Genomic DNA, 23,983 nt, shown 5'->3' on the forward strand with positions numbered 1-23,983 from the left:
CATTTTACAAAGCACAGCCAAATCTTAATTTGAAATCCTGAGTACAGTGCTCTGTTGATGAACTAATATTGCACAAGATGTGCAAAAGGGTATTAAAATTATTACAGCAATAAAAAATCTACTTTTAACATGGCTGGATTACCTCAGCCAGAGGCTGAGAAGCGATAAAATGCCTCTTTATAGTAATATATGAGAAAGGTTAAATTCTGAGAGACACATTTTTTAGGGAAAATGAATACTCAACATCCAAAAGTCCTGAGTCAATTTCATCTGGAAAATAAAATTTCTAAATACCCTGGAGTACAGCCATGGAATGACCTCCAAATCAGGTCACTGAGAAGCTAATGTACTGACATCTCCAGGGACTTCTGAAGAAAGTGGATTAATAATTTTTATTACCATTATTTCACTAAATCAAGACTGGATTTTGCTTCTTGATTGTAGAAATCAGCAAAAGACTCTTCTTACCATAGTACAGATTAATATATCCACTTCAAAATGATAGAAATAAAAGCTAACTTTTAAGAATTCAGCACCCAGATATTTTAGTTCCCCAACAGCACAATTTAATCAATGGAATGCTTTCAGATCTCTGCTGCAATCACAGTAACATATTAAGCATTTCTCCAAAATCCTTTAATTGTTGGACCTAAATCCTTCAACACACTGACCCAAAATTTAGAATTACATTGTTTTTCAAAACATGGCTTGGCTGGAAGAGATTAGATCTATTTGAGGATTTTTATTAGAGCATTGGCACCACTGTAATACAAATGAGCTGCACCAAGAAATTCAGTAAAGATGACTGACAATACTTGAAAATTACTAACAAATCTGACTGTGGCACAGGTAATTCCTCAGAAGCACCTGAATTATTCTGAAACCTGATTCATACATGTACACCTGAATGTTGGAACATGCCACGCTCTGGACTGAATCTTAGAGATGAAATTTTGAAACCTGCTTATTGAATCTCACCAAGAATTTTAATTTCCAAAGACGTTATGTGGTTTTCACCATTAAATACGAAACAAGTTAAAAGCTTTGGGACACCAGCTAAAATGTTTTCATTTACTGTACAGCCATATTAAATATGAAAAACAAAAGGTAAAAGAACACAATACGGAGTAGAAGCTGAACTGGACTAGAAAGATAACAGAGGATTTTTCACACACTATCTAATAGTGACAAAAAGGAATTAAAAAAAAAATTACAAAATTGCTGAGGCAAACCTCTGCTCTGGGATTTATGGTTGAAAGCCAGGAAAACATCACAAAAAAGATGAAAGCAACCTCCCAACATAATCCACACTGGAGAAATTCCTTGCACGTGAAACGTGTGGTGCTTTCTCTGCTTCCAGGCTGAGGTCCTGTTGGTTGCTCTTTGCTTCAGAGCAGCCAAGCCCAACTCAGAGAGCAGAGCTGAGGCAGCAGCAGCAGCAGCAGCAGCTCACCTTGGCAGGACCTGCTGTCAGAGGCAGGGGTGAAGCCCATCTCGCACTCACAGCGGAAGGCGCCGGGCACGTTCAGGCACTGCCCGTTTTCACACAGCTCCACATCCTCTGCGCACTCATCCACATCTGTGGAAGACAGGAAAACCTCTCTGGAACTACAGGTTTCACCAGCAGAAATGCACATAAATATATCCTGGTGTTCAGAATAATAGCACTGTTGAGAGTTGAAGGTATAAAACAGAACACTTTTACCATCCTGAAGTAAATGGAAAGAATGCAGAAAAGCAAACAGTTTCTAAAATTATTTCTTTCACATTTCCACAATTCCTTACTCCTTGTTTTTCATTAACAGATGAAATATTTTTTAAATAATGTAGGCTTTTAAGATTCAGTTTTGAATAATCTTGACAAAAAAGTTAAATACCTTGCTTAAAACGTCAGAATTTTGCCTCTTGGTATATATTGCTATGCTATTTTGTCAGAAAAAATGTTCAAAAGGTAAATTTTCCTAAATAATACATAGAAAATTATTATCATATTCATTTTAGAAAATATTCTTTGAGGGTGAGGAACATTACAAGTACTGCCTGCACACCAGAAATTCTCCTAGTATGACTTAAAAGAGCTACAAAGAAAGAGAATGGCAAGGGAGGGCATTCACCATTGCAGTCATCATAAGAAGTGATAATTTTGTCAGGTATTGTTATGATTGTCCAAAAAATATTTTACATGCTTCCTTCATTTTATTAGTCCATAATTAGCATTACATCCAATTTTTAGAGAAACCCAGAAGCTCAATATAGGGATAAAACATTGTGCTCATGAACCAAAAACCTGAAATACAAAACCAAGTCACATTTGAAGGTCTTTATTCTCAAATAAAAAACTTCACACTACTAATCAGAAAACCTTGTTTCTAAGTTTTAAATTAATTTTTGTTTGTAATTAGCCAATTAGCCAATAATGAATGCATTCACAGTAGTTTTCTAGGTATTTTACTATGATTAGGATGCATTCTCAGACCTAAATAAGCTGACCAAATACAGGATGTGTTCAAAGTTGAGAGCAGAGATAACACTACATCTCTACCCTGTAAAGTGATAAAGACCAGAGTAACCCAAGACACAGTAATTAGTATTTAATATAAAATCTTAATACTTGATATAATATGTGTCAGCTTATTTTGAGTCACATGCTGTGTGAATAAAAATGTTCATTCTCACTTACAAATTTAAACGCAGAGATCATGGGCAATGTTTTTTAACTGCAGTTTGTTTTTCTGTTTAAAAAGTCATATGTTAATGATCACATCCTGCTCTACTGGGTGATGGAAAAATAGATGATGCTAGAGGAACTGTAATAGAGCTGGCATTTGGTGTCCTTGACTAGAGGCACTGCTACAAGCAGGACATGCATGTTCAAAATAACTGGCATGAAGATGAGGAGGAGGAAGAAGCAGCAGACGAGAACTTCCCCCAAAGAAATGTACCCAGTGGGGCCAACTGGGACACAAACCAAAAGAAAAATCAGGTGCATCAGACACCATTTCTTATACAGGACAGACAGGAAGCATCTTGATCTTAAACTACATTTTCACATTCATTATCTTGCACTGTGGGCTTAGGTGTAATTCACAAAGGTTCCACACAAGAGAAGAACCACCAGGGACAAGTCAGGTGTCACCAAACCCCTTACCAGAGCAGGTGAAGCCATCTCCAGTGAATCCCTCTGCACAGGCACAATGGTAGGAGCCCGGGCTGTTCACACACTGGGCGTTGGTGCTGCACCGCTGGGTCCCGTTGGAGCATTCATCAAGATCTGCACATCGGGGTCAAAAAGTGCAGGCAGCAGCACAGCAATTAGTAAACTGGCTGGTAATTAACTGCCAAGATAACCAGCACCACTGCAAACTTGATTTATGTCTCCATGAATACACATATTTAGTATTAGACGATACAGGGTTAATCTAGAGTGACTCCATTTTAATACGTCTTCCTTTAAATTACAGCAGGTGGGAGTGGGGAAAATGTTTCTGAGTAACAGATGGAATTCAGCTGGCTCATTACTTGGATATAAATGTCCTGTTAATGAGCTTAAAGTTAAAATTAGTTTAAAAAAAAAAGAAACTGAACCAAAGAAATGCAGTGAGGTGAAAAACTGCCACTTATTTAGGAAGTCTCCTCGAGTAATAGAAGAAATTGAAAACAATGCAGTCCCATGAGGGGTGAGGCAAGTTATTCACTTGGATGTTAATATGTATGGAAAAAAAAAAAAAAAGAAGAAGGAAAGAAGGAAAGAAGAAGGAAAGAAGAAGGAAAGAAGAAGGAAAGAAGAAGGAAAGAAGAAGGAAAGAAGAAGGAAAGAAGAAGGAAAGAAGAAGGAAAGAAGAAGGAAAGAAGAAGGAAAGAAGAAGGAAAGAAGAAGGAAAGAAGAAAAAAAGAAGAAAAAAAGAAAAAAAAGAAAAAAAAAAAAAAGAAGAAAAAAAAAAGAAAAAAAAAGAAAAAAAAGAAATCTCATAATATGGTGATTTTTCAGCACATTACATCAGTAAAGCCTTATCTTCCTTAGATCCCAAAATGTTCTGAAAACAAAAAGCAAGTATTACAATCTTTTACCCATCAAACTGAAACAGGAAGGCAAGGGGACATACACAACAACAGCAGCCCAGCAAATGCAGATACATGTTTCCCACCCATCCCATCCTAATCTGGTTTATATCAGGGTCTATAAATCATATAAATTACAAGACATTTACAAAAAAATGTTTGAAGGACTGGAAATATCTGACAGGAAGCAATAAAACGAAATCTATTTAATTTCTGTTTTTTTTGTACATTCTAGTAGCAGTTGTATTTAAACTTTGTAAAATACGTAGTTAATTTGGAAAGATGTTACAGCATCAAGTTTCTGAGATGGTAAATATTTTTTTTCCTTAGAAAACCAAATTTGTGAAACATAAGAATCTTTCATACCCATCTATCCATAGGCTACAGAAGTCAGAAGAATGATTATTTGTTTCCAATGGACTAATCACACAGTCACATTACATGCTTTCAGAAAAAAGAAAAAAAAAGAGTGGGGAGAGGGAAAAAAATCTTTGTTTTCCATGTACTTACCAATACACTTAATGCCATTTCCAACCCAACCTTCTCTGCAGCTGCATTTAAAACTTCCTGGCACATTGACACACGAGGCATGCATGTCACAGTTGTGGGCTGCAATTTCACACTCATTCACATCTACAAGCACAAAACAAACTATCAGTATTTACATCAGAATATTAAAAATCCTGCTCCTTTTACATAATTCCACTGTGAGGGTTTGCAGTCCTTTAAAAAACAAATGTTTAAGAACTTGGAAAAATTCAAGCAAGCTATTTCATATTCCGTATTAGTAAAAAGGAGTGACAATTGCATTTCATTTTTGCTCTTTGTTTGCAAACATGACAATCAGTCCACTTTCCTACAACTGCTTTTCAGCATGAAATTAACACTCTTTTCCAGAAATATGAAATATGCTGATCTTTTTATGTCTAAAACTGGGATGAGGTCTTTGGGTGCACAGCCATATTTCAGTCATAAAAATAATGATACACCCATGGCTGTAGTAGTTATAGAACAGATTCCTAAGCACAAAATTGTAGGAGAAATTCTGTCAGCTTCTTTTGAATGACCTTGGAAGAAAAGGTACTGCTCAAATATCACAGGACTTGTGGAGTGATTATGAGTGGCTACAGAACTTTAAAAATTGTTGGCAAAGCTTGAAGGATTTTTAAACTATTTTTCCCCCCCTCTTGTTCTTTCCTTAGACCACATGGCCATTTCGTGCAGAGCTTGAGTTGAGTTCATCCTCCAGGTACCTGTGAAAAATGAGCACTGATAAAAAACTTCCAACACAACTGCAGCCTTGCCATCCTGAGCCCAGTTCTGTAACATGGATGTTCACACAACCTGTGCTGCCAAAATCTTTAAAATCAGTTTGCAATGGGCTTCCAGCATTGATATGTTGAAGGAACACTCCATTTAAAACTCTGGCACATGCTAGCAGATATGAAACACTCATATATATACAAATATATATACAAATATATACAGATACCAAGCTCTCTCTTGTGTGTGAACACTTGTACATTTATTTTACCTGGAAGCCAACAAAAATATGTAACACATTCACTGGAAATCTGTTTTACCTGTGCACCCTGTGGTTCCTTTCTTGACTGAATACCCAACTTGACAGTGACAAATGAAGGAGCCTTTGGTGTTTTCACACTCCCCAAACATGCAGATGTTGGAATTCAAATCACATTCATTCACATCTGTAGGTGATTATAAATTAATTATTAGTTGGACATTACTGTCATTGTGGAACACTTTATTACAGGTGAAAATACCTGCTATATGAGGTCGTAATATATTTCAGCTGTCCCACTCTGTAAATTCCCTAAAACAAGTAAGGATAAATGTGTAGTACAAATACCACTGTTTTGTGGTAAAACAAAGACCATTTGTTTTCACCTTTCTTTGGAATGCTAATTAAAGGAATATGAAGCAAACTTTTTCTTACAAAAATCACTTAAAATCATTTTCGCAAAACATATTTGTGATCATATTAACTTTCTTCCAGTGAAGAATTTTTGAAGTGCCCCCTTCTGAGCCCCCTCATCTGATCCCTTCTCAGTACACATGTTCCATTATAGTAAAATCACACCAATGTTTTTTAACTATAGGATCTGGTTCATTGTTAAGGAGTTACCAACAGGCATATAGATTATTTTTTCATAATATGCATAATTTTAATATTCACTTTCAAGGATGCAGTAGAAAGAACAGAAAGAAAAAGCTGCAGAATCTTCAAGACTTCCACTAAATTTGGTGCACACAGCTACTTACCAACACAAGCTTTCATGTCTATAGAAACCATAAATCCATCGTAACAGAGACAGCGATATTCCCCTGGGATATTGGTACACTGCCCACCATCACAGATATCTGGATTGTTTTCACATTCATCAATATCTGAGGAGGGGAAAAGAAAACCAAAACAGGTAATAATTCTGTCACTGGCAGGGATGGGCTGGAACACCACTTTGATTTTGGCTGAAAGATAATGATGCTGGAGTTTTTCAGGTGTAAAATCCTACCTGCACAGGTCCTGACATCTGGCATCAGAGCATAGCCATCACTGCAGCTGCACTCATAGCTGCCTTCTGAGTTAGTGCAGTGGGTGTCACAGCCTCCATTCATTATCATACACTCATCAATATCTGGGGAGGCAACATTGGTAGCAGTAAGTCTACTTTAAGAAAAACATCATATTCCCTTTACATTTTACATAAAGAAGTTAATCAGTGGCTTCATTCTGAATTTTTATTCTCATTCTACTGCCTCTGATTTATATTTGGTTCGTTTTTCCCTCTTTCAACTGCTTTTTCATCTGTGGGAGCAAGTTGCTAAGTTAAATGTTTGTTTTGCTCCTCTGTATTGCAAGGGGTGTGTAAAAAAGCTCAAGAAAAAAAGTTTGGGAAGGAAAAAAAGGGAAATGCTGACAAACTTAAAAGCTTGAATGTGGCACAAATTTGCAATTTTGTTAAAGAATAACCATAACAAGCAAATAGAAAAGCCTCTCAGTACTGCTGCTCTCCTTTGCAAGGAGTTGATGTGTTGGGCACTATATAATTCAGTATTATTATACTGAAGGATTAAAGAGAGGCATATGATAAGGAGAAAAAAGTGAAAGACAGACCATCAATGCACAGACCTTTTCCTCCTTGATCAAGAAACCTAGGTGCACTTTCTTCTTGTTAGCTCAAACCTCTGATTTTAATGGAGCAGTACAGGAAGTGTAATTTCAAAGTATTCTCCAGAGTTCACTACAGCAACCATATTTTTATACCCTCTTTATATTCCTTTATACTTCTGTATTCCCACAAGAGCCCACGATAAGCCTCAAAGCACATGAGAAAACAGCCCTGCTGGTTTCCAAAAGGAAGGTGTGAAGTTAAATAAAAGCAAGGACAGATGGAACAATGCAGCTGAAGCACAAAATCCCAGCTGCAGGTGCCCAACACTTGCCTGTGCATCCCTGTCTGTCGGGAGTGGGCTGGTACCCAGAGTCACAGAAGCACTGGTACGTCCCAACCATGTTCACACACTTGCCATTTCTGCAGAGGCTGTCACTCAAGGAGCACTCGTTTACATCTGGGGAAGAATGGTTCAGATCAGTCGTAATTCAGGATATTTAACAGCTTTAACAGCTCAGGTTCCAGGCACAAGGAGAGGGAAATTGCAAACTGGTGGCTTTCAGGTTTGTTAAATTTCTTTCTTGCTCTTGGCATGCTCCACTTCAAGGAATGGAGTTCTGCACGCTGTGTTTAACCTGGTGTCCAAAGATTTATCTTGTCTGACTCAGGTCTGAGAGAATGAATTACAGAGTCTGCTGTGGGCATTAATTACCAAGTCTGCTATTATCCATCAAGAAAATAAGCCAAAGAGATAATATGCTATTTTTTTTTACTTTTTCTTTCCTTTTTTTTTCCTCCATCATTTTGGTGGATTATGTGCTAGAAGGAGAGATGAATTTTAACACAGGACAACACCTTTAAGTGATTGATTAAAGTTGCTCCCATGAGTGGTACAGTCCTTTTAGTTGCTAAATATCCCCTAAGAAGCCTGACAAAACACTCCCCTTTGGAGTCAACAGCATTACTGGCACTGAGGATTTTACAGGCTTCTAGTTTTTTATTAGAAGATACAATTTTTGATATAAAGGAGGAGCATTAATTTGTTGAAGAGATTCCTGAGACCCCACCTATCCCAGGGACTGACCATTCCTCCAACTAAAGATTATTTTCCTGAGTTGAAACTCACCCAAGCATTCCTCCTGGGATGGTGACAGCTCATGCCCCAGGGGACAGTCACAGCGAAAGCTCCCCTCAGTGTTCACACAGGTGCCACCTCTGCACAGCAGAGGGTTGCGTTCACACTCATCTATATCTGCAAAGAAACCACCAAGTGCAGATATAAAACGGACACATATGAGGGGCAACAAAGAGAAGAGCAATTCCCAGTATCTACAAAATAAAAGGATTGTTTCATGGTGGTGTTCCTCTACTCGTGCTGCACAATAGGACCACCAAAAACTATATATTATTATTAACTCTATAGATGGGTATTTTTCCTCTCAACAAAACCAAGCATTCATCATTTAACATTAGACATTCAAGAAAACATGGAACACAAGCAAAGGCAGCAAATTTTTGGATATCGTCCTTTAAAGCAATGTATTAGTGTGATGTATATATATTTTCAAATTGCTTAAGGCAATCAAACACCTGTTCACATAAGCACTGAAATTCCTGCCTGTGAATGCAGTTATGGTGGATGTTTGTGTATCAATTTTTACCTACATGGCTCCTCAGTTTGGTAACTCCTGTGTACGCCATGGTGTGGCTGGGAAATATTCTGGCTACAGCTCATAAAGGCAAAATGAATATTTGACTCACAAAACTGATACAACCAGCTCACACTACAGGTGTGGATGGAGACAAATACAAACAAAAGATATTCAAGGTGGAGGATGGCCTCACACTTCTGGACACCCAGGAAAGTCTAAAAGCATCACAATTTGTAGGAAAACAAGAAAAGGTGACAGAAAGCCTAAGTCAAGATTTTTTACGGTGGCTAGACACCTTTTGGTGTCTCCAGACCTATTCTTACAACTTTAAACAGATTAAAGAGATGTAATTTTTTTTCAGGAAATGATGTGAGAATTCCTTGAGTCCTAGAAAAAGCAATGAAAAGGGATTCACACTGCTTTTGAAACTCCAGCTTTCTATTCCTAGCTTTATCAAATACTTGGGAACCCCATTAGCAGTTTTTAAATGAATTCTGTGAAGAGCTGTTGCCATCCTAAAATCTGTACAGAATAAGTGTCTCTTAAGGGTATAAGTAATTAGTATAATGAACAAGCAAGGCTATATACTTAATTCAGTTATCTGTCTCTATAAACTGCATATCTGACTCATTTGCTCATGAAGCCACAATAATGACACATCTGAAGTGCTCAGCTCAGATAGCAGCCAGGCTTTGCACAGCAAAGGAGACTCCAGGGCATCCTGGCAACACTTACCCATGCAGTTCTTCATCATCATAAATCCACTTTCGTAGCCATCAAAGCACTCACACTCAAAGCTGCCAGGAGTGTTGACACAAGTGCCACTTCCACACAAGTCTGGGGAGATCCTGCACTCATCAATGTCTGTTTCATAGCAGTGGAGAGGTTAGAAAAATCAAACTGGGTTTAAGGTCATCCTGCTTTTCACAGAAAAAAAATGCCACTGTAAATTAAGCCTACAGAAACTATATACAGTATGCAAATCGACAGAGAAAAAAAATTACTTATAGAAGCATCTGATTATATGAAACAGTTAATGAAAGATTTGTAAGGCTGAGTCTTCAGAGCTCTCAGGCTATAGCAAACCATGTAACAAGTTTGCTTCTATAAAGTGTAATTTAAGGTTAGATTCTTAAGGAAATATGTAAGTGTAAGACATTCCAAGATACCATTCTTACAGAGGTATCAACTGACTCCATGACTACAATGCCATTGATTATAATTTGATTAGTATGAAGATATTTATCCAGTAATAGTGTTATAAATCTACATACACCCTTTCCATTAGGAATTAGCTCCTAACAATACCAGATTTACAGTTCACTGGTTGTTTTTTTAGTTAAATTTGAATGAAACCTACTACAGAAAACAACAGCAGAAAAGACAGAAGAGCTCTTTTTAAATCACACTGGTAGTGAGTCAGAAATCTAAAGGGGAATTTTAATAGGGATGTGATCCAGTGAAAAAGGTAAGTGCTGCAGGAGAGGACTTTGTGTCACTGCCCATGGACAGGTTTCTGCTGGGTGATGACACCCAGTCCTCACAGATGTGTGGAGCTGTCAGACCCACATGGTAGATCTGTCACATTACTGAGTATCTGGGCTCCTACAAACTTTATAAAACAATTTCTTGCTGATTTAAAACAAGCAAAAATGTAATCTATTTCAGAAAGCCTGTTTTTCTACAGCTGCTCAGTGGAGTAGTTTCATCACCATAGAATAGAAGGGGGGAAAAAGCTTTTGCAAGGAGTTTTCTGACCTATTCTGGTTAGTTTAGAAATAGAGTTTGTAAAATACATTCTTCACCAATGCAATCACTACAAAAACAAGGAAATCACCAGTTAGGGCAACGTTAGCATCCAGACCAACCTCAGTGAGCATGCCTTACCACCCACACTTCATAGTTATTACTCAGACACACTCATGGACGCCTGTACATTGTAACAAAACCGCCTTCATTTTCAGCACAGAGCCAGCCACCCACAACGCTGGCATCAGAGCTCCCACAGCCACAGAACTGTCAAGCTTATCTTCAGATTTTCCAGACAGTAAAGAACAAAATCCTAAACTTGTAAATTAAACACACGTGTCTGTGTCTTCCTGAGTTAACGTTGCACTGGTGTCAGAATTGCTGAGGTGCCCCTGTGTCTTCTCAGCCATCAAATCTAAATGAAAATTAACTTGCAGTCTCTAAATTCATACAATGACCAGAGAGTAAGAACATAAATTAAGATAATCTCTGAGTTAGAGCATTAGACTTGGTTTTGCTGGTGATCCTTATTGATTTTTCAGGTTGTACAGGTACAGCATGACCTGAGCACCTTAAACGTCAATTATCAATCATCAATTATCACTTTTATAACAAAAATCTAAAAGTGTTGTATTTTTTAAATAATCAGTTTCTGAAAGGAAAATTTGAGACTGTTCGCCATTCTCTCCAAAGACTGAGCTCTTAGAAACTGAAGGAAATTATTGGCATTGGGTTTCCAGATCACCAAGCTATGCCACAAGAGCAAGTCAATTCAAAAAGCCCCAGGGATGTGGTGGAGTCCCCATCACTGAATCTTTCCAAGGTGGACAGGGTGCTAGATAACCTCATCTGGGCTCCCTTTCCCCACAACAGGTTGAAGTTTGGTCTTTCCAGGTCTTTTTCAAGCAGGACTATTCCAATATTCTAGGGAAAACTGTGGAAAATGCAAGGCTTACTCACCTGTACAGTTTCTTTCGTCCATATCTAAAGTGAACCCACTGTTACACCTGCATTTGAAACTTCCAATTGTGTTTCTACATTTACCATTCATGCACATGCCAGGGAACACTTTACATTCATTGATATCTAGGAATAAAAACAAAGGAAGTAATTAAGAAATTCTTAAGCACAAAGATACATGGCATCAACAGGAATTTCCTGTTCCTTCTTACCAATTGCATTGAGCATAAAAGGCAGGGTTTGGGTTAGAGGGGACATCCTTGGAGACCTGACTGGAGGTGAGACATTTCCTAATCTTTTTGGCTATTTTTGGGTTTCTTTGCTTCACAATACCCAAAGCTATAACTTAAAGCTTATACTAATCAGGAGTCAAAGAAATTAAGGGATACTCTCCGAGTTGAAACTCTGGCATGTGTATGGTGTTCAAGTTTGCTTTCTGTCACAATCAATATTCCTGGCATTCCTCAGCCAGTTTGTAAAATATGCAACCATTACCGGGTTGATTTGGTTTGGTTTTCAAATTGGGACTGCCAGAGTTTTATCTGGAGCTGTTTTGAAAATGGTATTTTTTTCTTTTGTAGAGTATCAAGTGAAATGTTTCACCTCCCCTCAATGCTGAGTAACACAAACTGTTAAAGGATCTTGCACAGGACAAGGATGAATGACCTCATACACTCTGTGAAATAATTTGCTGAGGCAATGTCCTGAACTGAGAATCATCTTCAACAAAACAAACATCTATCTCCCACTCATTTCTGTGAGTGGAACACAATAGTGGTCCAAATTAAGAAACAGAAACAGGAAGCCAAACCTCAGAAAAATCTCAGCCTAAGACAAGATTTATGAAATAATTAACTATTTAATTAAACAAATGTTGGTAAAATTATTGTTGCTATTGTTGCCATTGTTATTTTCCTTATTTCTTTACTAAATCACCAACAAAATCCAAGAGCTTTGCCTGAGAGTAACTCAGGCAAAGACTGCTGAAAAGCAGAGCTTATTTATGGTGAAACAGAAGTCTCACCTGTTACAGCTCTCTAAAGCAACTCAAAATATTCCAAGAAAAATGCTTCGGAATATATCCTTAAAAAAAAAAAACCCTAACAAATTTTTGGATCACCTGAGCTTCTGGACACAGAAAACTAGTTTTTCTTCTCAGATTTTAGCCATTTGAAGTAAACCTGGGTCTGGTTTCTTAACACTGTCCAGCCTATTCTGTTTTGTCACTGCTCTATAGGAGGTGAAGCTAGCAAGAACTGGACAAAATACTTTTATTTACTCCTTTATCACTGCATATCCTTGTTGTCACTGCCCTCATGATCATAACACAACAGACACCCTCTCCTTTTAATCACTTACTGATTTTGCAACCCAGATAAAGAATCCATCCTTCTTCAGAGCCTCCCAGACAGCCCTGGTCAAATTTTATTAATATTTTACATTTACATATAAAATAACTCATTTCTCATACTATTTGATGCTCGGCTCATTCCCTGCAAAGCACTACCTTAAAAAATATGCACATTTTGTGCTATTCCAGTAATTCAGAGCTCCTCTCTTTTCAGGAATTTCCTTCTCCTCCTTACCCAATTCAGACTTTTGCACCTTTTGCTCTCAAGCTCCCATGAAAGCAGAGAATCTCCTCACCTGTACCATCAGCTCCTTCAGGCAAATACCTTCATCCCATCTCTCAAGCACACTTAACAAGCAACTGCAAACCCAGGAATTTTCTCAGGATACCCTCTCAGATGCACCCACAATTAATCCTCAGGCACCAGAATTGATGCCTTAGGATTTAGTTTTTATATTTTTCAGTATATATATATATATTTCTTTTTTTCCTGTACTGCTTTTAGTTACTGTGTAACTCTAAAACCCCATAGCCATTGATCTACTGTTCTCCCATTTTATTCAGGCAAAACAATGCTTCCCTAGGCATGAAACTGAAGGACATCTAACTGTCTCAGGCTCCGAGAGACATAAACAAATGTCAAAATTCAGGGGGGCCAAACTTAGAGTAAATTACTTCATTACCTGAAGCTGTAATTGGAGGATTAACCCCTGACACGTAAATGGACCAAACTTTAACTGGGTGAAAAACTCGTGATCGCTTTCTGTCACCGTGATATTTTCTGAGAAATCTCTTTGCCAGGATTTCTTCTCCTGGGAAGATGAGAAGCCTTCAGCTTCTCCATGTTCTGCTCCTCTAGAATGTGATTTGGAGAACTGTTTATCCAGCATCTGAATTGTTTTAACTTAATGACCAATCCCAGACCAGCTGTGTCAGGACTCTGGTCTGTCACGGTTTTTATTCTTCATTCTTGTCTTGCCTTCTTATCTTTCCTTTCTCTTTCTTTAGTATAGTATATAATTTTCTTTTAATATAATATCATAATATAATAAATCAGCCTTCTGACAACTTGGAGTCACAGTCTCATCTCTCACCTCATCCTGGGGACCCTCACAACACTGCAACAGTTTTCCATCTTGGGTGTAACCTCTCTCGGAGACTTCTGACTATTTTGACAAGCTGTACCTATTGAAGACCTTCAATAAATACCCACTTTAATTTTCTTAATCTAGTCTAGCCTCTGTTCTAGGAACACATATTGCTGGCCAGGGTCTATGTACAAATCACAAATGGGATGAGACTGCTGAGGAACGCGCCTTGAGCTGTTTTATTTTCCAGCATCAGTCTCATTACATGGTTATGACAATGGGAAGATGCCAGCAGCTCACATCCCAGGCAGCAGACCAAGAATTTAATGTTACAACTTACTTTAAAAGTTTTTTGACCAATCACACAAAGCAAAAGCACATTGACAGTAGTTCTATCCAACCACTATAAGCACACGTACCTTTGGTTAAACAATGCTTGCTTATTTCAAATACAATACCTGCTTGTGAGCATTAAAACACAACACACAGAGCTCCATTATTAAGCTTAGAACTTCCTAATACCTTGCTAGATAGACGCTTCTGTAGCTTTTTCCTAGTATCTTGCTAGATAGACTTTTCTGTAACTTTTTCCTTAATATCTTGCTAGATAGATTTTTCTGTAGCTTTTCTGCCTGCCTTTTGCAGCTGTCTCAAAACCCTCTAATGTTAGAGATTCCCACAAGACACTCCAAGCCATTAGCACCATCAGCTCTTTCAGGCCTTTATCCATCTCTCAAGCATCAACTCCCTCTGGATTCCCTCTGGGATGCATCCACACTTACCCCTCAGGCACAAGGAGGAAGGCTCACCTTTGTAGAATGGCCTGCCAGTGAGAAGATCCCCCCTGTTGGAGAATCCGGGGCCCCTGGGGCACAGGGCCCGGTGTTCCTGGGAGCCGGGCGTGGGGCAGCGCTGGCACCCGGAGCCCCAGGCGGCCCCCAGGGCACAGCAGCAGGAATCCATCCGGAGCCTGCCGGGCACGGGCTGCAGACATTCCTCCTCCTCCCAGCGCAGGTAGCACTGCTCCGTGCGGATATCTGCACCACACAACAACAAACAGGCATTTATCCCTCTTCTTGGCCGTTACATTGTGAAAAATGCGTATTTTATTATATTTTCGCAAATATTAAAATGAGTATTGTATGTGTTACGTTAGAAAGTAATGTATTAGTTTTCTGAAGTTGTGTGTTAAATACAGTTTTAGGTTATAACAAAATGTTAAAATAGAAACTATGCTATATAGGATACTTTTTTTTCTAAAGGAAGGACTTGCACTGAGATAGCAGCCACAGGACACCTGAATCTTTCAGAGAAAAAGAATTCATTCTCCATTATCAGGAGAAACAAACTTCGTCCTGCCTTGCCCAGCGCTGACAATGCTGTCAGGATTAAGAGGAAGAAGTTGACCCTGACCAGACAGAATCCTGTGTTTGAATGGAATTTATGCATCTTTTATTAAGCGTATGAATATGCAACAGGTTATTGTTTTTAAGGGTTAACCCTCTGTTAACGGGTGTCCTTCTTCAGGCTCGTGCTGCCCAGAAAATGTTACGCGAACCAACCGTAACTCTTTGTTTCTATTGTCTCATATTGTCATTATTGTCTCATGTTGTCCTAATCCAAAGTGTCCAAAATATTTATTACTCTAATTATATTGCTATCTTTATAACGATTTTATTACTATTAAACTTTTAAAATTTTAAAAACAAGTGATTGGAGTTTTTCACATATGTGTTGAGGCCTGAGCAGCAGGCCTGAGTTGGGGTTACTTACAAGATGAATCCTGGGTACTGTGATTAATACCACCAGTATTATTTAGCTAAAAACAGATGTCAAAGATGCTTATGCTAGCTCTGTATAACCTTGTGTAGTTATCTATAACTAATGTATCAATTTAAGAAACTTTCTTAAGTGCTGTTGATGCCTTAGGATTTTACCTTGTATATTTTTCATGTATTTATGTGTTTTTACATCATCCTGCAGTTCTTTAGTGTGTAACTCTAAACTCTATATACAGTGCTAGCTACTGTCTTCAGATTTTGGTCAGACAAAACAATTCCTCTCTAGGCCTTAGAATGAAGGACACCTCATTGCCTCAGGGCCCAGAAATGCAAACAAAAGTGAGCTGGGAGAAGCAAACTTTGGGTGCAAGCCCTGGTAGGGTTTTGTCTGTCTTCAGGAAGTGTACCTGAAGGCCTTTCAATAAATATAACCACTTTTTATTCCCTTAATTTTGTCTGGCCTCTGCTTTTAGGTAGCCCTGGAAAAGGCATCAGATTCTCCATGAATAGAGGCCTGTTTGTGGGGTATTTTAGGGGAAACCCTCCAAGCTGAGGCCTGGGCCCTGGCCAAGCCCCAGCCCTTGCTAGTTGGGACATGTGCCACCAGATCCAGGAGTTTCTGGCTAAAAATATTACCAAGTTGCTTTGACTTGGTGATTTGGGCCTACAAAAGCTGGACTCACTTTTGGGGTGAATTTGGAGATCCCAGCTACAGGTGGATACACCGTGTAGGATTTTCGCAATTGCTGGGAAGGGTTCTCCAGGTCCTTGCTGTGAATGAGGATCTGGATGATGGTAAAGTATTTAGGCAACTGGGGATTAACACAGTTGCCTAAATCACAGTTGCCCTCTTTCACAATCACTACCCTTTTCTCTCACACAGTAATGATTAGGTGCACCACCTTGCTTAGTTTTGGTTGTTGCTAAAGCCAAGCATGTAGTTTTATTGAATGCTTTATTTTACCTTTGTGTTGCCTTTATATTCTTAGTAAAGTGACACCATTCTTTCCATCGGTGTCTGTGTTTTTTAAATCACTCCCGTCAATTGGCAGAACACAAGCACACATTAACACTCAGCTCCTGCTCAAGACTCTGCATTTCTGCACAATGTTCAGCCATTTGAAGTTGCTGATGTTGCACTATAGTTAAATTTCTGGATCTTTCTTGTGCCACATAAAAGTACAAGAATTTATTTTGTTGTCTCCCCATATCAAGATAAATCCTTACCCTTACATCACTGCTTTTTAGGATTCTGTGTGTATTTGACAGGACAGATACATGTATTTCTTTACAGTACCAGGTATTCTCACTTATAAAATGACCCTTTTATTTGATGGGACAGCCACATCTGTAGGGATTCTGACTTATGAAATGACCCTTTTGTGGCTCTTGTGGTTAAAAAAGAAAAACAAACCGGTACATATTTAGTATTAATGTTAATGAATTAATTTATTATATATATATTTATGTTACTGAATTAATTTAATAGTGCAGTGAACACAGATTAAAACCAAAAAAGCTGACTGTTGTTAGGCTTACTGTAAAACCAGGAAAATACAATAAGGTTTCCAGAAAAGTTAACTATGCTTATTACACTCAAGGGTCCATCCCATGAGCAGCAAAGCAGGTCAACCAGAAGACAAATCAACCAAGTGTGCAGGCAAAATCATGTACTTGTGTACCCAAATGTCAGGAAAAGAACCACACACTGGCCTGTGCACTGAAAAAACAAGACTAATTTGCACCAGCATATCTGTGCTCACCATCCATAACCCAGGACATTGCTGCTCCTGAACAGGAGTAAGAGCAGGGACAGCACTTTAGCACAGCCTACTGACTGCACTGAGGGGAAAACAAGCCTCAAAACAAACTCATTCCTCGAAGGAATCAACAGCTCTTCTCTGAACTGGCACAGATACTTGACATCTAAGCAGGCACGTTATCTGGGATAATTCAGAAATAAACCAGGCTTTCTTTCCAGCCCCTTGAAGAACGATTTTGGACAGCTGTGTGACACAGCTGCGAGAGTGGGGTGTGCTCTTACCTAAACACACCCGCCCTGTGCCGTCCAGGGTCAGCCCCTCGGGGCACTCGCAGCGGAAGGAGCCTCTGCCGTTGATGCACCGCCCATTGGGACAAACCCCCGGGAAAACCTCGCACTCGTTTACGTCTGTCGGGGATACAAAGAGTTCAGTTACCTGGTGGCTCCAAGGGGAGAGCTACAGCTTCATGGAGAATTTTAAGTGACAGGAAAGAAATAGCACAGTGAATCCCCTTTCATCACATTTGCAAATGGGGGGAGAAAAAAGTTACGTATTGAGCGTAATATGTGATGCGAGGTAACTCATGCTTATATGAAATATGTATGAAATAAAGTTGTGAACAAAATTGTGTATGTAACAAAAATCCAAAAGCCTGAGATCACTGACACTCAGGAGATAGACTGCCACAGCGAAATTGTGAAACTTCAGATGACAGCGAGGAAAGAAAGCCTAATTAGCAAGCAAAAGGACGTGGGAGCCTTTCCCGGGACTATCCAGGGAACGCTTCAAGAGCATGAACACTTGATAAGCATCTTCAGTCAAGATAACCAGAGTCTCAGGAACACATATCTGAATACCAGGTTCCCATAACTCGATCAAACACCAGCCACCTCCCAGAAACAGCATTGTCCAGCTCTGCGCAGAGAAAAGAGACTTCATACATATGCGGGGTGACAAAAGAAATCGAGGCACCTCTGCCTCACGCAGAAAAAACTCTATAAAACCAGCCCCGACCCAGGGCTCGATGCTGTCTCTGGCTGTGGCTATCGAGGACCACATTTTTGGTCGTGAAAATAAAATCTTTCATTACTATTATTAATACAGCTTTTTCATTTATTACATATAACATTGAGTACAAAGCAAAAACTTCACCTTCACAGGTAACACCCTTTACTCTGGCAAATCCTCTTGAGCAAGCTGTGTCTGGAATCAAGCCAGAAAGATATTGTTACTGCTTTGAGAGGGACAGGCAGGCAGGAGCCGAAAATTTAAAAATACATATATCTTCAGAATTTGCTAATAATTTCACTCTAAGGTGGGGAGTGCTCTAGCCTCCATCAAGAAAAGTATTGACTCATATTTAAACTATTGACTCATGTTTAAGTGAATAGTTGAGGAAATTAATTTTAGACTGTTACTTTCTCATGTGCTTTCCTTAGTGAAATGATCAGCATCTAATCACATCAGTCCCTGCACTCACATGTAGCTAAAAGGTAAAATTCCTTCAAGAGGCCTGAAGATTTAAAACTGTAGTAATGTCAATTTTCAGCTTTTTTTTTCCCCACCAAAGCTTAATAACGGATCTGATCAATGAGCTTACTGGAGGAGATGCATGGAAAATGTAGCATCATGTAATGATTTCAGATCTTGCTGTAATTTTATTAGTTGCAGAATAGGAAATTCAGAGCCCAAAGTCACCCAATCTGAGCTGATTATCTGTCTAGATTGATTAGATTTTGATCAGTTTTACTAGTCTAACCTGACCATCTGATTCCTGAAGTCCAAAGGATTATCTTTGCTGCACAGCACAGTTAAGAGCTCTGCTGGATGCTGCTTGCACTCTGCTGGTTAGGGGGATACATCTGCCCACAGTTACTGTTCCAATTAAAATGAGAAGCTAAAACATCTTGACACCAGTTCAGCTGCCTGTGGCACTTTTCAAACCTTAAGGGGATCGGTATTTTTGCCATAAACTAGAGTACAGTTAGCACTGCTGCTTCCAGCTTCCATAACTAGCCCTGAAATCTAATAGCAGCACTATTTCTGCAGTCAATAATGGTACATGAGCTACATGTTTGAAAAGAGTTGGAAAAAAAAAGTGTTAACAGCCCACACCATAAAAATTAATTTTGCCAGATATTTCACTTTACTGTTTTAGTCCTTTACCTCCCTATCCCAGTCAATACATAGTCCTTGTGGAGATGAAACATATTGTAGCCATTAAGAGGTCTATTCACATGTTATTTCCTGGTATGCTTCAAAGTTATTAGAATGATCCCTGATGGTGCAGATTACAGTCTAAAATAAATAACTTCTTTAGAAGACAACTTCTTTTCATAGGTTTTTGGGAGGGGAGCTGGTTTTGGTGTTTTTTGTTTAGTTTTGTTGGTTGGTTTGTTTTGGTTTTTTTGAGGATTTTTTTTTGTTTGGTTTTTTTAATATACAGAGATGATACGAATCTACCAATGATACATATTCCCTTCTCCCAAAAGATGCAGGATGGTGGAGCATACCCAATTCACAGCGTTCACATGGGCTGCCCCAAGCCGCTCCTAAAGTAGCACAGCACTCAGATTTCAGCGTGGCACCATTGATGTTGACTTCACAGTGGCTGTCTCGGATATTGAGCCAACAAGTCCCCTTCAGGCTGTCTGCAAAAGCAGAAAGCAAAAACAACACAGAATTGTCACAGCCAGAAGAGCAGGCATGCCACATCAGCAGGCAGAGTACCAAGGGAGGACACGCTGTCTTTAAAAAGAAAAAAACTTCCATTAGAGTAATTTTGTACACAGCTTAGTTTAGATAAATAGCGCTATTTATCTAAACTAAATATTTGGCTTTAAGATTTACATGCATTGTATGTGCACAAAGCCAGATATTACCAATACCTCATGCTCAGGAACAATGTGCTTAAGACAGAATCATTCCAAATTATTTTCTTCCAAACAGCTTCAACTTTTCTACCAAATTGTCATCTTAAAAAAAATATGTGGACCACAGGCAGCACAACCTCTCTTTGGTTAAAGCAACAGGAAAAAAACATCACCCAATAATGCGAGTGAAATCAGCCCCAGAAATTGGGCAGGGTATTTCATTAACAGCTAAGTGTTAAACACTTGTATTATTTAGGTTAACATTGGTCTCAGACATGTGGGACGGAGCTCCACATTTGAACAAGTGCATAAATACAGAGCTCAACATTATTTCCTTTTACTTGCCAACTTTCTGGGAGTGAAAAATCAAACCCAGTATCTCAACAATTATTTAAATTCTACAAATTAACAGGTGCTTCAGCTCACACCAGCTGCATCCACACTATCCTGCCAAAGTCTGCTTGTCTTATCCTTTTCAGGCTATTCCTTTATTTCACATCATCTCTTTTGTCCAGGCAAAAATCTTTGGTGAAAGAGTTATTATCCAACATCAAAGCATTCCTTCTGCTGCTCTTATCTCTTTGATTCTGACTTGAAGAAGAATATATGCATAATACAGGCAGATGGCTTGACCCTACTTATTGTGCACTGTATGAACTCCAAAAATCTTAACTAAAATATGTGTAAAAAGCATGTAAAAGAGTGTATTTCAAAAAGCACAAATGGCAGTATCCCTAAGGTATGGGCAGTTCCCAAAATAGCAATGAAACACTTGTTTACTTCAAATATGCTTAAAAAACAATTCCCCTTTTTTTCCCTCCATGAGCATGGTCTTAATATAGCAAAAGCTGCCCATGGGCAAGCAAAGTATGCCACTATCATTGCTGAAAGTTTTTATCTAGTAACTGCTGAACTTACAACCCTCATTTGCTGAAGGTTTGAGCTTAAATCTGAGTGCAAATGACTGCAATTTGAGCAAGGGATTTTTCTTTATCTGCCCAGGAAAGCTCACAGAAAGAGAGAAATGGCTCAAATCTATGCTGAATAATGTGGTACTAATTCTAGTTCTGACATGAGAACAAATTTGAAAGTAAAAAAAATAAACTTGTCAGAATCAAACATTACCTTATTTTGATCATTCCTGCGCAGAACACATAAAATCCTAAACGTCAATACTATCTTATATTTATATTTTTACTATTTCTATTTAGGAATAAGGTATCTGTTGCTACAACAGTGCTTTACAGAAGCAATCTGCTAAAAAAAATAAGACAAATATATTCAAGTTTTTCTCTACAGGGGTACTGGAGGAAAATCAGCTTGAGATTTAAAATGGCATACATTTGATAAGAACACTTCTAAGTTTTTCCACACAGTAAGACACCTGTAATCTCCAGCCCCTCACTCATTTTTCAATAACCCAGCCTGCCCTCTTCTCATTGCTTCCAATGCCAATGAAATTTGGGCCAAGGTGGAAAAACTGGGCTCTAGCAGTAAAAATCTGTATGTCTTGCACCAGCTCTACTTCTGACCCTTTTGTCTTAACATATTCACACTTTTAGTGGAAAAACATGGTTCCTGAGATAGTTTTTGTTAACCTAAAAAACTAATTATTAGGCTCACAGCATGTAGCTGGATCCTGTTCTTCAGTTTTTATCTCACTACTCAGCTAATTTTTTTGTTTATATTTTATGTTATTTGTCACTGCTTTTCCGGCCAAATGGGACCTTGTACTGTAAACAATCCAAGAAAAACCATTTGGAAAGTAAATCCAGAACATTGTTATAATTGGGCTCCTTGTGAACTTGTGGCCCCTTTGGATGTAAGAACACGAGATTAAAAATAAGAGGTACAAAAAGCATATGTTAGCATGGTTATATCAAGAAATCAGCACAACATGAAAATTACAAAAACAACAATAAACTTCACCAGCCAGTAATGCTACAAGGAAATGTAAGAGAAAGCTTAGGCACAAAACTAACATTCACTTAAAAAACACATTAAGGCATGGAAGAATACCATAATTAAATAGGAGCTTGAGTCTTTGCATTCATTTGTCCTCCTTAAGAAAATCCTGACAAGAAAATTTGAAAGAAAAATGCCAAACAAATCCGTATGAAAACAAAAGTAACATTTAAGATTAGCGTCACCCACTTAAGAATGACACCCAGTTATTAATGACACTGCAATACAGCTGGAGCACCACACATATGGAGCACCACACATATCCTACAATAATTTCAATTGTGTTACACAAATAATATGAAACAATGGCAGCTTATAAACACCTGCAAAGTACAGCAGACTACAACCCTTTAGAATTTTCTTAGGAAGCTAAGGGAAAAAAAACCCACATTAATGAATGGCTTTCAAAGATAACGACAATGACATCCTGCAGACAACTGTTGCTGCTTACTCCAATAAAACCTCTGCAGCATTCTGCCTTTTTTCCAAAAGAATCCTTAAAGGATGCTAACATTTTTATATATATGTAGAATATGTGTGTGTGTGTCTGTATAAATAAATAAATATATATATAAAAGGGAAAATAAAAGGAGGAAACACCCACCAATACAAATCAGTCCTGTAGGGTCCAACTTGCTGCCAGATGAACACTCACAGTGGAACGACCCAAGGTTGTTCCTGCAGGCACCATTGACACATGGGCTGCTTTCACATTCGTTTATATCTGTAATCCAGAAACAAAAGGCATTATTAGGACTAAAGAGTGCCTCTGGGAAGTATTCCACGGTAATTTATAGTCTCTAAATGATGTTGGGGCCTGTGAGGGACCAGGACTGCCTGAAATATTTGCCCCTCCTCTCCTACCAGCGAGTCTTGTATGAAAAGATACAGGGACACACAGGTAGGCAGTATTAGGTAGTATTTTGAAGTGCACATATTTTGGAGGTGTTAATTAAATGGCCCTTTTCTACAAGGACAATTAATTTCCAACAGCATGGGCCATAAAGTTCTCCAGCATAAATTACAACTGTCCTGTGAGAAAACAAAACTCTTTGTTCACAGAATGCAAATGCATTCCCAGCCCCACCATGCAGAGAACAAACAAAGCCCTCATTGTTTCTGCCATTTATGGCCCCATGAGAAGAATTAAGAAAACCCTGTCAGAAGCAAAATACCACAATGCTGGGTGCAATTCTCTAGTTATGGAAACACCGAAGAACCAGCTGTAATTGGAATACTGTAAATGGTACTTCTCTTTAGCCCCAAAATCCTGTTTATTATCTCTGTGAGGTTTTAAGCTTGTTCACATGCAAGAATAGAACCCCTGCAGACAGCATTACTTGCTAATTTTTTTCTATTAAGTGGAACGAATTTTAAGATTGAAACAATGCGAACACATTCTCTCCAAGAAGAACTGTTGATGCATATCCACCATTTCTTTCTGAACCCAACCAATTGAATTTTTTTATATGCATTCTGAATCAAGCCATACATTCTGATCCAACCAGTTCCCTTTGGCAGGCCTGAAGGTAAAAGTGTTTAGTGCTTGCTTAGTGCTTTAGTGCTTTGCTAGCAGTGCTTGAGGAATATCTTGTAATAGCTATAAAT

The 23,983-nt window shown here is 38.6% G+C and overlaps 1 protein-coding gene across 1 annotated transcript in view; it reads right to left on the minus strand.

The window, feature by feature from the left end:
* The window catches only part of FBN2 (fibrillin 2), a 121,732-nt gene that overhangs the window by 35,057 nt on the left and 62,692 nt on the right, over positions 1-23,983 (minus strand). Inside the window, 15 exon segments of the mRNA XM_030969525.1 lie at positions 1,454-1,579; positions 3,149-3,271; positions 4,570-4,692; positions 5,643-5,768; positions 6,343-6,468; positions 6,594-6,716; positions 7,525-7,650; positions 8,320-8,445; positions 9,581-9,709; positions 11,555-11,680; positions 14,803-15,030; positions 17,819-17,944; positions 18,690-18,740; positions 20,051-20,188; positions 22,980-23,099. Coding sequence (XP_030825385.1) covers positions 1,454-1,579; positions 3,149-3,271; positions 4,570-4,692; positions 5,643-5,768; positions 6,343-6,468; positions 6,594-6,716; positions 7,525-7,650; positions 8,320-8,445; positions 9,581-9,709; positions 11,555-11,680; positions 14,803-15,030; positions 17,819-17,944; positions 18,690-18,740; positions 20,051-20,188; positions 22,980-23,099 — 1,917 coding nt within the window.

The sequence above is a fragment of the Camarhynchus parvulus genome, chromosome Z (assembly GCF_901933205.1).
Source record: "Camarhynchus parvulus chromosome Z, STF_HiC, whole genome shotgun sequence".
Lineage (NCBI taxonomy): Eukaryota > Metazoa > Chordata > Aves > Passeriformes > Thraupidae > Camarhynchus > Camarhynchus parvulus.